At 42.6% G+C, this 12,193-nt stretch overlaps 1 protein-coding gene across 2 annotated transcripts in view; it reads right to left on the bottom strand.

The window, feature by feature from the left end:
• The window catches only part of LOC116894656 (zinc finger protein 773-like), a 32,963-nt gene extending 24,964 nt beyond the window's left edge, over window positions 1–7,999 (bottom strand). The window contains exon 1 of one of the 2 annotated variants that reach the window (XR_004387035.1): window positions 7,816–7,982. Coding sequence is in view for 1 of the 2 variants with exons in the window: in XM_032896361.1 (XP_032752252.1) it covers window positions 7,816–7,999 (184 nt within the window). In the remaining variant the exon portion in view is untranslated. Of the gene's footprint in view, window positions 1–7,815 lie in introns of both variants that reach the window. The other variant, XM_032896361.1, reaches the window with a different exon arrangement.
• Between the last annotated feature and the right edge of the window lie 4,194 nt (window positions 8,000–12,193).

Here is a 12,193-nt window from a genome sequence, read left to right as displayed (position 1 = left end):
TCCTTTTGCCAAGTATTTAAGATTGACAGTGGGGGTTGGGGATTTAGCTCAGTGGTAGAGCGCTTGCCTAGCAAGCGCAAGGCCCTGGGTTCGGTCCCCAGCTCCAAAAAAAAAAAAAGAAAAAGATTGACAGTGGACTGAGTTCAGTGGTCATGACATAATAAAATGAAGCCCTCGGTCATAGGGACTTTACATTTCAAAAGCAGGAAAATAATAGAATTTGGTCAAGACACAGACAGGAAAACTCCAAAGCCTAACAAGTTCTGTAGGGATGGAGTAGCGGGACAGAGTGAGTAGATGGTGGTTTCAGATCTGTGCTGTCTCCTGCAGTAGCCATGAGCTACATGTGACTTAGCACATTTAAAATGTTGCTAGTGGGGGCTGGAAAGGTAGTTCAGTGGTTAAAAACATTTGTTCTTGTGGAGAATCCAGGTTCGGTTTTCAGGACACGCCAATGTGCAGCTCCAGTTCCCGGGATCTGACACACTCTGCTGACCTCTGCAGGTACCAGGGCATACACTGCGGACATAACACACGCAGGCAAAACATTTATACACATTAATAAAACCTAAAGATTTCCCATCACTAGTCCAGATTGAACTGTGCTTGCTTTAAGAGATGGTTAGACTTACTGTGCAAAACAAAAGAATACAAAGTATCTCCTAATAGTGTCTTTAACAAGGCAGGGGGGATGGTTCAGTGGAGAAGAGCATCTGCTATTCAAGCACAAAGGCCTATATTTGAGACCACTGCATCCACATAAAAGCCCAGCATGGCTGTGCATGCCTACACCACCAGTATTAGGGAGTGGAGACAGGTAGGTACCTAGAATTCGCTGCTAGCTAAAGCAGTGAGAGACCCTGTCTCAAAAAGTAAGAAAGATGTGCAAAAGGATATGTGATGTCCTCCTCTGGCATTCATGTGACTGCAAATGGGCACACACATGTGCATGCACCTGTGAGCTTATCATGCACGCAATTTCATACTCAACTTTTGAGAGAATACTATTTTAGATATATTGGACTAAGCCAAAATATTACTGAATTATCTTTTAAGAATGCTAATGTTGCTACATAAAGCCCACTCGTGAGACCCACCTTATACATTAGATGACAGCATAACCAGGAAGCACTACATGTGGAGGTGAGAACACATGAGAAGAGAATGGTCATGTGACGGTCTAGGAGACCTTCATGGGTAAGATCATTTGTAAAGGGGGTTGGGGATTTGCTCAGTGGTAGAGTGCTTGCCTAGCAAGCGCAAGGCCCTGGGTTTGGTCCCCAGCTCCGGAAAAAAAAGAAAAAAGAAAAAAAAAAGGATCATTTGTAAAGAACCGGAAGTGGAATGGCTTGAAGAGGGGGTGGGGTGGGGGGAATAGCGTGCCTGGACAGATGGAGCAGAGGCAGCTGAAGAGAGAGGCCCTGAGGTAAGGAGTCTGCTCACTCAGAGCTTTAGCTGTTATGACCACAAGCTGCAGAAGCAGATTTGCTTCTGGGTAGGTATGCAAAATTCAGTATTCAACATGGACTCTCTTATAAAATACCTCAGCACAATTCACCTAGAATATCTCTATGCCAATGAAGCTTTAAACTGGAAGATGCATTATTTAAGCCCAGCCCCTGAGGACAGACATCCCCCATCTTGGCCACACTTCTTAAGCCTGTCCAAACAGTATCACCGACACTGGTGGCTTAAATGAGAAGTCCCTCATGATCTTAGGAATTTGAATGCCTGATTCCCAATTGGGACTGACTGTTTGCGGAGGCTTAGGAGGTGTGGTCAAGGAGAAGAAAGTTCATCACTGGGGGCAGAGGGTTGTGAGGTTTAAGAGCCTCTCAGCATCCCCAGTTTGCTGTCTCTAGTTCTTGTTTGTGGTTCAAGATGTGAGCTCCTGGCTGCTGCCCCAGTTATGGCTGCCTGCTGCCACGATTCTCCACACTAATAATGATGTCTCTGGAACTGCAACCCCATAACTAACCCTTCCTTCTTTAAGTGGCCTTGGTCAAGGTGTTTTATCAAAGTGACAGGAAAGTAACTGATACTGAAGGGAGTCCAAGTACACCTGCAATGTGTATGTATGATCTAGGAGATAAAATATTACAGTTAGCCCCTCTTACCTTATGAGTCTATCAAGTATAAATAAAATTTTTTCTTGGGCTACTTCTAGAAGAAGAAGCTGGACATAGGTTTTCTCCCTTCTCAATGAAATACTAAGATTGTACCAAATCACTTAATGGCCTAAAAGCCAAATACAACTTGTTCTCATATGCAGATCCTAGCTCTAACTTTTCTATAGACATAGCTAGATGGGATGAGTGTGGATGAAGAACATGACAGAAGGATACAAGCACAGACAGACGGAGATGGTGGGAGGGGCAGGGAGTATTGACTCAAAGTTATGTGTGAAACTTCAATTTTAAATATTGGGAGGGACACTTTGCTTATGCATTTAACATTATCCAGGAACACTGTCGAGATTGTGCTTAGTCTAATCCCAACTCAATCAGTCGCTGAGACATGAACATCACAACCAAGGCAAAGACCTGGCTGCATCTGAATCATTGGAAACCAGGGTGTGGCTGAGACGGCTGGGTTGCAGGGCTCACGTGGAGTTAAGAGCAAACCAGGTATAACCTTTTTCTTTAGGTTCTTTAATCGCTGACGTCACAGAGGGATGGGCTTTACCTTACACTGATGCTTACAATGCTGAACTCACAAACAGTGCACAGACACGCCTAGAACTTAGATTTAGCCTTGTTGAGAATCCAACAGTTGAAAACTTTCTGATGTGCTAAATGTGCCCCAAACACATCAGCATCTTGCCTTCTCAAAGCACAAGACTCCACTTAAGCAAAACAAACAAGACTGGTAAAAATCTAAAGTGAGAATGTACAAATATTAAAGTTCTTGGTAAATCTTATTGTGAGATTAGTCAATATCACAAGGAGGGCTCAAACCCTATAGTGGTGTAATTAATCCCCCCTAGGAAGTTTCCTAGGGGAACTATAGATAGGTGAAACAAACACAACAAACAAGCTGAAAATACCCAGACTCCGGTGGGTGTCTCACTAGCAATCCCTCTGGCTGATGCCTTACTGTAGGTTCCATGGGTGGGGGAGGGGGATCCCGTACTCTAAGGCGTCTTCTGGACACACTAATTACAGAGTCTGAAAAGACAGTCTCAAGAACACTGACATTTACTCCCACAGTAGGAGGGAAAGCTATACGGCTGAGTCTGCACTTCCAATGCAGTGACCATTCCTATGTGTATCAGACCTTTGGGCCCCCTCTCCTCAAAGGTTTTTAAGATAGCAATAACTACGATAGAGGGGCAACTAAAGTGGAATTCAATCCACTTTACACCCAATCCAGATACTCACAATCCACAACTTACGGGTACTTTGAGATACAAACATAAATGGCAATTTTGAGAATTTGGGCAAGTACAGGAAAGACAATTGCCAAGCAGAAGCTTTGCGGAGTCTGTTTTATGAAGCCTACTTAAAATGCAATCAAACTGAGGTCTAGAGCAATTAAGTCACTTGCCAAACAGCAACCCAGTGTAGGAGTAGCTCAAGGTTGTGCTCTTTCTCCCCCACACTTCACACGTGCATGTCTGTGAAGTAAAACCAAGTCAGAACACTTTGCCAAAATCAGTATTGGGAAAGCCTTAATGGAATTTCCCAAGCACATTGCATGATGTGTTCTCCTTTACTGATATAAATTGCATTAATTGTGCTTATGAAAACATGAATAATTAACGGGAAGATACAGTAAGGAGCAAGCATTCACAATGGAAGGAAAACCCCTACACCTACAGCAAGAAAGAGTTGTTTATTGGCCTTCTTTTCCTCTGTGTGTGTGTGTGTGTGTGTGTGTGTGTGTGTGTGTGTGTGTGTTGTGTAGGCACAGAGTGTTGTGGAGGCCAGAGCACACGTGTCTCATTCTGTCCTCTGCCTCATTCATTTTGGACAGGCTCTGTTGCCCACCGGGAGCTAGGACAGCATCCAGTGCACTCCAGCGATCACCCTGTCTCCATCCTCCCCGGGGCTGGGGTTACAGGTCCAGGCGCCATACCTATCCTTTTACATGATGCTAGGTATTTAAACTCAGGTCCTCATGCTCTTGCGTAAACCACTCTTACGTACTGATGTATCCCTCCATTTAAGAAATGGCCTCATTTCTTAAAGCACGCCAACCCTAAACTTTGTAAATATTCTCTCACACTCAAAACAAATACATATGTTTCTAGCTAACTAATAATCAAATTCTAACTAAACAGTTTCTTCCCCAAGTGCTTCCTGTTTTCTGTGTTTTTTACCTCTCTCTCTCTGGAAACCGAGGAGTCCAAGAACCTCAGATTTTTTCCCCCTTTTGTCTAGTCTTATAGATTCCACCTCAGCAAATCTGTGTCTGATCTCATATTTATCCACTATATCCCTTCCACTTTAGGTGTAATTCAAAATCTGACTACTTCTTGATTTAACATGGTTTATTTCATGCCACCGATATTAGAAAATGCTAAGTCCTGTGGCATGGATAGGAATATTTCTTTCTCATAGACCAGATGTCTGAAAGCAAGCACTCTCCGTTACACCAAGGAATCAGACTCTTGGATGGCAGCTTTGCCACAGAGCAGTTCCTCTTACAATGGCAGAAGGCTGGTATGAAGATGTCAAGTGTTGCCTGGAGACAACCAATTTTAGCAGAAAAGACCACCTCTCTTCAAGTTTCTTTTTCAAATGGAGAGGACACTTCCTAAAGGGTCCCTAAAAGGCTACCATTATATCTCACTGGTTAGAAATGGGTTATGGCTCCATTGTAAAGTGGATTCATCCTTGGGGCTCATGGGGCCTCTTTTTCTCTATGTCATGCACAGAAGGAGGGGTAAGAAGGAATCATGGTGGAAAAGTAGAATTCAGTTCAGGGACAGAGTGCATAGTAGGTTGGCAGTTAGTTGTCTCTAGTGTCCCCAGACTGACACAGTAAGCTCCATACTGTGACCTAGGTTCTAGAGTTTCTCCATACCTATCCGCTCCATAGACTTTCTTAAATAATTAATGTGATAAAACTTTGTAGCCTATCAATAGAGTGAAATATGACTTGGGAATTTAAAGGAATCATTTACTGATATTTTCAACAAAGTTGATTAAAAGTTATGTTTACAAACCAAAGTTAACAAAACCAGGCATGTACTCTAACATTTATATAAAATTCAGCAGAGGCAAAATCAGTGTACAGTGACATAAAACAGAGCAATTTAAATAGAATAGGAATCACACAGGAGTAAGAGGGGGAGATATGAAGTGGCATAAGATGGGTGAGGATGTGTTCATTGCCCCAATTCTATAATGGTGTCTATCACATGTGCATATGTGCTAAATGTCTGTAGTGGCCTATGTAAGAATGGCCCCCATAAGCTATATATTGGAAGGCTTAGTCACTAGAAAGTAGCACTATTTGAAAGGTTAGAAGATGTGGCCTTGCTGGAGAATGTATGTCACTAGGCATGGACTTATGCCAAGGCCAGTGTCTCACTCTCTCAGACTTTCAATCAGGATGTAACTCTCAGCTACTGTTCCATTGCTGTGTGTGCTGCTATGCTCCCGCCATGATGAAAATGGACCAAATCTCTAAATATAAGTTTCAGTTAAATGCTTTCCTTTATAAGAGTTGCCATGCTCATGGTGTCTCTTCACAGCAATAGAACACTGACTAAGACTGGGAATGCTGATTATTCCCTAAATTAAGGGACTAAAGCATTAGATGTTGTCATACCAACAATCCCCTTCACTGGGATAAACTTGGGAGAGGCTTTTGAGAAACCAACAGCCAGCCGCTAGGTCACAAAATTGGTTCTACCAAACCCCTTAGGCAGCAGTGTCAATTAGGCCAAATTAGATGATGGAGTATTGTCTGCCATATTACTGTTCTAGCTAAGATTAACTTTGAGTTCCCCACAAAAGGGGACCCTTCCTGCACGGTGGTAAAGGTCAACTCTTTTCCTAAGTCACTCTCATGTACTGAAAAGAACAGTACAAAGGTTTAGGTAGGACACAAATAATTACATTAAGTCACTGCATCAACAGGTCAATCAAGGCCAGAAATTCCAAGGGTAGATGGTTTGGAGCCTGAGGAATCCATTCCAGCAGTCACACACAGTCAAGAAACCTTGACAATGAAAAACCTTTAGACACTTGCAGTAGATCCCAGCTCAAAGGTTTCTTTTAGAAGCTATGTCATATATTCACTAAAGAAATCAGGAGGAGGGAGTGAGGACTTCCAGCAAACTCAGACCCCTCAGTTCCTTCCCAGGAATCAGGAGGAAGTGTAGAGTCTACCTTCCCTGGGTATTTTGGAGGGGCTGAGGTAAACTGCAGAACTGAATGCAGGTAGAAGTCAGTTTCTGAAAAAACAAAACAAACATAAACCCAAACAAACAAACAAACAAAAAAACAAAAGAGAGTTAAGTAGTGACAGATGACCCATACCCTGGGGACCAGAGTCCTCCTGAAACCATTCTGCATCACATGACTCAAGTAGGACACTTCTCCTCAGCAGACAACCAAGATACAGAGTTCAACTTCTAATCACCAGCTTCAACAGGAAAGTTATTACTACTAGTAACTATTTTGTGATTAATGAGATGTCAAGCAAAGCAAGCATTTTCCAAACTCTAAATCTCTCTCTCTTGCACTGTGAAATCTCTGGTATTAAATGGGCTTGGAAGATTCAACTCAAAGGTCACTAAGGTCACTAAAAGTCCTATACTTTCAAGGTATTTACTCCAGGTGAACTTTCACATGCTAAGTACATTGAATCTTCTCTAGAGTACTTGACACTTGTCAAGTACTTAAGGCATTACTGCTATGTGAAATCTGTTATTAGGGAAGTGACCACCGAAGTATTTTTCAGTCACCCAATTGAAAATTCACCCATTTGGTCTTTCTTGTGTTGAGGTAGGATGGACTGATGGAGGTTTTCATTCTGTTGTCAGTTTCCTAGTGTTATAAAAACGAGTTGATCCCCCAAATTCATCACTTAAACACATTCCTGTGGTGTGGCTTTTTCCTCATATTCAACAATGGATGTTTTAGAGATTAAACTTTTACTAGAACTCTTGCATATTTGAGACCTTTTTCCACTGTGAAGTTACAGGAGTCTGGCAGGTAATGTATTTGCAACAGAAGGTTTTCCTATACCCATCACATTTAGAAGACCTTGATCCTGTGTGAAATCTCAGGTTTAGAAGCCTGGAGGTGTGCTAAATAATTTCATGTACACACACACACACACACACACAGGCTTTTCTTTGCTGTGAAAGTGCTCATACTAAACAAATTCGTTTTTGTGATTGAAAATTATTCTACATTTGTCTAGTGTAAAAGGTCTCTTGAACTTCTGTGGTTACATTATAGTGGACAAGCACGGAGCTGACTGAGCCCTTCTGGAACTTCTCTGATATGTGGGACTACAGCTCTCCACAAATGAAGGCTGGTCTTTTTCCCCTTCCAAATGTTGTCTTATGAGTCTACTGCTAACTTAACAAGCATCTCCTGTGTATTAGACATTTTACATGGTCATTGCCCAGGGGGTTCTCCAGGCTAGATAACTGGTTAATTTTTTTTAAAATTTTCTGTCTAACAATGTTACGGAGGTAAGCTCCAGGGGTGTGGAGGATCTGTTGAAGATGCTCAGCTCACACCCTTTATCCTCCACGACCACCACAGGAGCAAGCTTAGATCTCCACCACCACGCCCTTGACCAAAGCTTTGGTTAATCAGGAATCCCTATTGGCATCTGTCACTGGGGTACCTGGGAAGGATTTGGAAATCGGAAGTCCCAGGGACAGCACAAGCGAGAAGTTCTCCAGCATCACGTTGTGGTACAGGAGCTTCTGAGCGTCATCAAGGAGACCCCACTCCTCTGCAGTGAAGCGCAGGCACACATCCTCCAGGCTCACATAGCTCTCGCCTTGGTTCACAGGTGCTTCTGCCATTGGGTCAGTGCATACGTGGAGGCCTAGCCTCTCAATAGGTTCTCAACCTCAGCTGGAAGAGATAAGCACAGATGACACACCGGGTATCCATGACACTACATCTCAGGAGGACACACTGAACATCACCGAGGGACACGGAGGACTCACCTGGGAGGCCACCTGTGTCGGGTCACACAGCCACACGCTGCAGAGGCCACCCACCTTAGCCCCCACTTCCAGAACCCTCACCAAAACCCTCGCTTTAACGGACATTCTGTGGTGACGTCACCGGAAATCCCACCCTACCCCTGCCATAGCGTGCTGCAAACCCCGGAGCAGCAGGCGTCCTTGCATGAGGCTTCAGTGAAGAACCACTGGAGACATTACAAAACCCATAGGTCTCAGCCTCAGTTCTAGGCGGGTCCATTCTAATTGTTGGTTATCTGAGACAGTTGATATGTATAATCATACTTAATCTGCAAGCAATGTGTCATACATTGCAAATATCAGAAACTATCCACTTTTTTAGAAAACGTATTGCAGTGTCTCAAACTTTTAGGATACTGTTCATTAATATGGAGAATACGAGAGTTTTCTGTTTTTTTATTTCTTCCTTTCATTGACCTTATAGGTTAATGTGGAATTTCCATACACACAGGGACATATTAAAACTCCGGCCTTATTCTACTTACTATAGGTATCTGTTATGCTTATGAAAATTACATTCGGGAAGATTTATCACTTCTAAGCAAGGACTCACTTGGTAGCCCAAACTCACCTCCGACTTACTGCAATTCTCCTGCGTCAGCCTCCTAAGTGCAGATTAATGGTGTGAGCTGTTCACACTGTAATACCCAGTTCATGGGACCCCCAGGGTCCCCAAATCCAATGCAAATATATGCGTCTTTATTTAAGCTCAAGCTTGGGCTACAAACCTTCCTGATGGAACAGGAAAGAGAGTGACACCCCCCACCCCCCAGGCCTAGGTGAAAGGGATTTATAAAGGAAAAAAACCCGTAAGTGGGGGTTTCTAAGCCTTGACATTACATGAAAGGGTAAAGGAATGTTAGTCTCTTTTTCAGAGCCCAAGGGTGGGGGCCATATCACTTCCAAGGACAGCAGACAGTAGCTTTCTAGACAGTAGCTTTCTCCAAGGACAGTAGTTTAAAATAGAGTTTGGAGGACAAACTGTTTTGTTGTTTTGGGTTTTTTGTTTGTTTTTGTTTTTTGCCTCTTTATTGGCCACGCCTTTTAAAGGGCAAGTTAACTCAGAATGGAGTCTTAAGAAGAAAATGGAGTATATTCTGCTACCTCAGTCCCTTCAACACCAGGCTGGCTTTTAAAATGATAATTAGTTGCCTGATACTACTGAGCAGTTTGTTGACACCAATTCGGTTAATCTTATTTTTCTCACTTTAGGCATTATTTTAGATAAATCTTTAGAATAATGGGTCTCATTGGCGGTTTCGTTCCTGTATATGTTGTGATATATTTTAAACATATCCTTCCATTACTATCTTTTGTCCCTGTAATAGTGTTCTATTGCTGTGAAGAGACACCTCGACCACAGAAACTCTTACAAAAGAAAGCATTTAATTAGAGCTTGCTTGCAGTTTCAGAGGTTTAGGCCATTGTTTTCATGGCTGGGAACGTGACAATACCCAGGCTAACTCAGTGCTGGAATAGGAGCTGAGAGCTCTGCATGCTGATTTGCCAACAGCAGGGACGGTAGACCATTGGATTGGCTTGGGCTTTTGAAACCCCAAAAGCCCAGCCCTAGTAACACACTTCCTCCAACCAGGCCCCACCTACTTCAACAAGGCCACACCTCCTAATCCCTTCTAAGTACTAGTATTCCCTGATGATCAAGCATTCAACTATATAAGCCTGTGGGGGCTATTCTTCGTATTCAAACCACCACGGTCCCCTACAATTGTGGTTCCTTTCCTCTTCCCAAATAGTCTCCCTTCTACTGCCATTACCACCACCACCACCACCACCACCACCACCACCACCACCACCACCATTGTTATCATTATCATCATCATCACTATCATCATCACCATCATCATCATCACCATCATCATCATCATGATGCCCAGATTCTGCATGTGAGAGCAAATGTATCTTTCCGTTTTAGCTTATATGTATTTAGATGATAATTTTCAATTCTAATCATTTTCCTACAAGTGGAATAGTTTTTTTTTTTAATGGCTGAGTATTCAAACTGTACCATCAGTGAATTGAGAACCAAGGCTTGAGTGGTCATGTGATTCAGTATGGACAAGCACTTCCAGAGACACCTCAATATTTTTTTTCTTTATTAACTTGAGTATTTCTTATTTACATTTCGATTGTTATTCCCTTTCCCGGTTTCCGGGCCAACATCCCCCTAACCCCTCCCCTTCTCTATGGGTGTTCCCCTCCCCATCCTCCCCCCATTACTACCCTCCCCCCAACAATCACGTTCACTGGGGGTTCAGTCTTACCAGGACCAAGGGCTTCCCCTTCCACTGGTGCTCTTACTAGGTTATTCATTGCTACCTATGAGGTTGGAGCCCAGGGTCAGTCCATGTATAGTCTTTGGGTAGTGGCTTAGTCCCTGGAAGCTCTGGTTGCTTGGCATTGTTGTTAATATGGGGTCTCGAGCCCCTTCAAGCTCTTCCAATCCTTTCTCTGAATCCTTCAACGGGGGTCCCATTCTCAGTTCAGTGGTTTGCTGCTAGCATTCGCCTATGTATTTGCTGTATTCTGGCTGTGTCTCTCAGGAGAGATCTACATGCGGTTCCTGTCGGCCTGCACTTCTTTGCTTCATCCATCTTGTCTAATTGGGTGGCTGTATATGTATGGGCCACGTGTGGGGCAGGCTCTGAATGGGTGTTCCTTCTGCCTCTGTTTTAATCTTTGCCTCCCTATTCCCTGCCAAGGGTATTCTTGTTCCCCTTTTAAAGAAGGGACACCTCAATTTTTATTACCTTTTTTTCTTCTTTTGCCACACTCACATGTGACTCCATAGCAAACCACAGATGGAGCTGTGCTCTGTTCTGTTCCACTAGTTTCTTTGTGTGTTTTGCCAGAGCCATATTGTCTGTTCCCTTTTTCTTCCTACAGCTCTGCACTATAAAGTTAAATTGTGTGTTATAACACCACAGGTATTACTTGGGCTATTCACTATCCTATGTGCTTTTATTTGAATTTTAGTATTTTTCTATTTTGGTAAAGAATGCCATTGGGTTTTAATGGGGATTGTGTGGGTTCAGAGATTGCTCCTTGTAATTTGCACATGAACCTTTCTATCTTCTAGGGTTTTCTTCAATTCCTTTTTTCACTATTTTGAAATTGTGGTTGTAAAGGCCTTTCACAGCCTCATGTATTTCTAGGTATTTTGTAGGTATTTTGTGTGTGTGTGTGTGTGTGTGTGTGTGTGTGTGTGTGTGTGAGAGAGAGAGAGAGAGAGAGAGAGAGAGAGAGAGAGAGAGAGAGAGAACTGTGAATGGAATGTTTTTACTGATTTTCTCCATGACATGTTATGTAGGAAACAGGAAAGCTACTGATTTTTCTATGTTGGTTTCATGTCCTGCTATTTCCTAGGAGTGTTTATTAGAACTAAGCATCTTTGGGTTGTGTGTTTAGGGTCTTTTAAGCATAAGATGTGTCACCTACAAATAGGGATGACATTAGCTTTTCTCTCCTTTCTGAATCCTTTTCGCTTGTCTCTCCTGCCTTATTCTTTTGGCTACATTTTCAAGCACTATAATGGGTGAGAGTAGAGAGGCAGACACCTGTATCATTCCTAACTTCTGAGGAAATGTTTCTGGGTTCCCCTAGGGGTTTTATTTATGAAGGGTTATTTAATGTTGTCAAATGCTTTTCTTGCATCTACTTAGATGATTATATGATTTCTCCCATGATTATATATATTCTCTTTATTATATCCACATAGTTGTATGTCCGGAAATCCCTGTGTCCCTATGATGAAAACAACTAGACAATGTCTTATGAAGTTCTTCATGGGTGCTGTTGAGTTTGGTTTGCAAATATTTTATTGAAGGCTTTTCTGTATATATTCATTTACAAATTTGGACAATAGGTTTTTTTAATGTTTTGCTGTACATTTATTTGGTTTGGTGTAGTGTTGGGTTGGTGGAATGAGCTTGTAAGTGTTCCTTCCATTTATGTTTTATGGAATAGTTTGCACAGTCTGGATGTTCTTCT

The sequence above is a fragment of the Rattus rattus genome, chromosome 2, assembly GCF_011064425.1.
Source record: "Rattus rattus isolate New Zealand chromosome 2, Rrattus_CSIRO_v1, whole genome shotgun sequence".
NCBI lineage: Eukaryota > Metazoa > Chordata > Mammalia > Rodentia > Muridae > Rattus > Rattus rattus.
The sequence above is the reverse complement of the archived record's forward strand: the minus strand, read 5'-3'. Positions and strand labels throughout refer to the sequence as shown.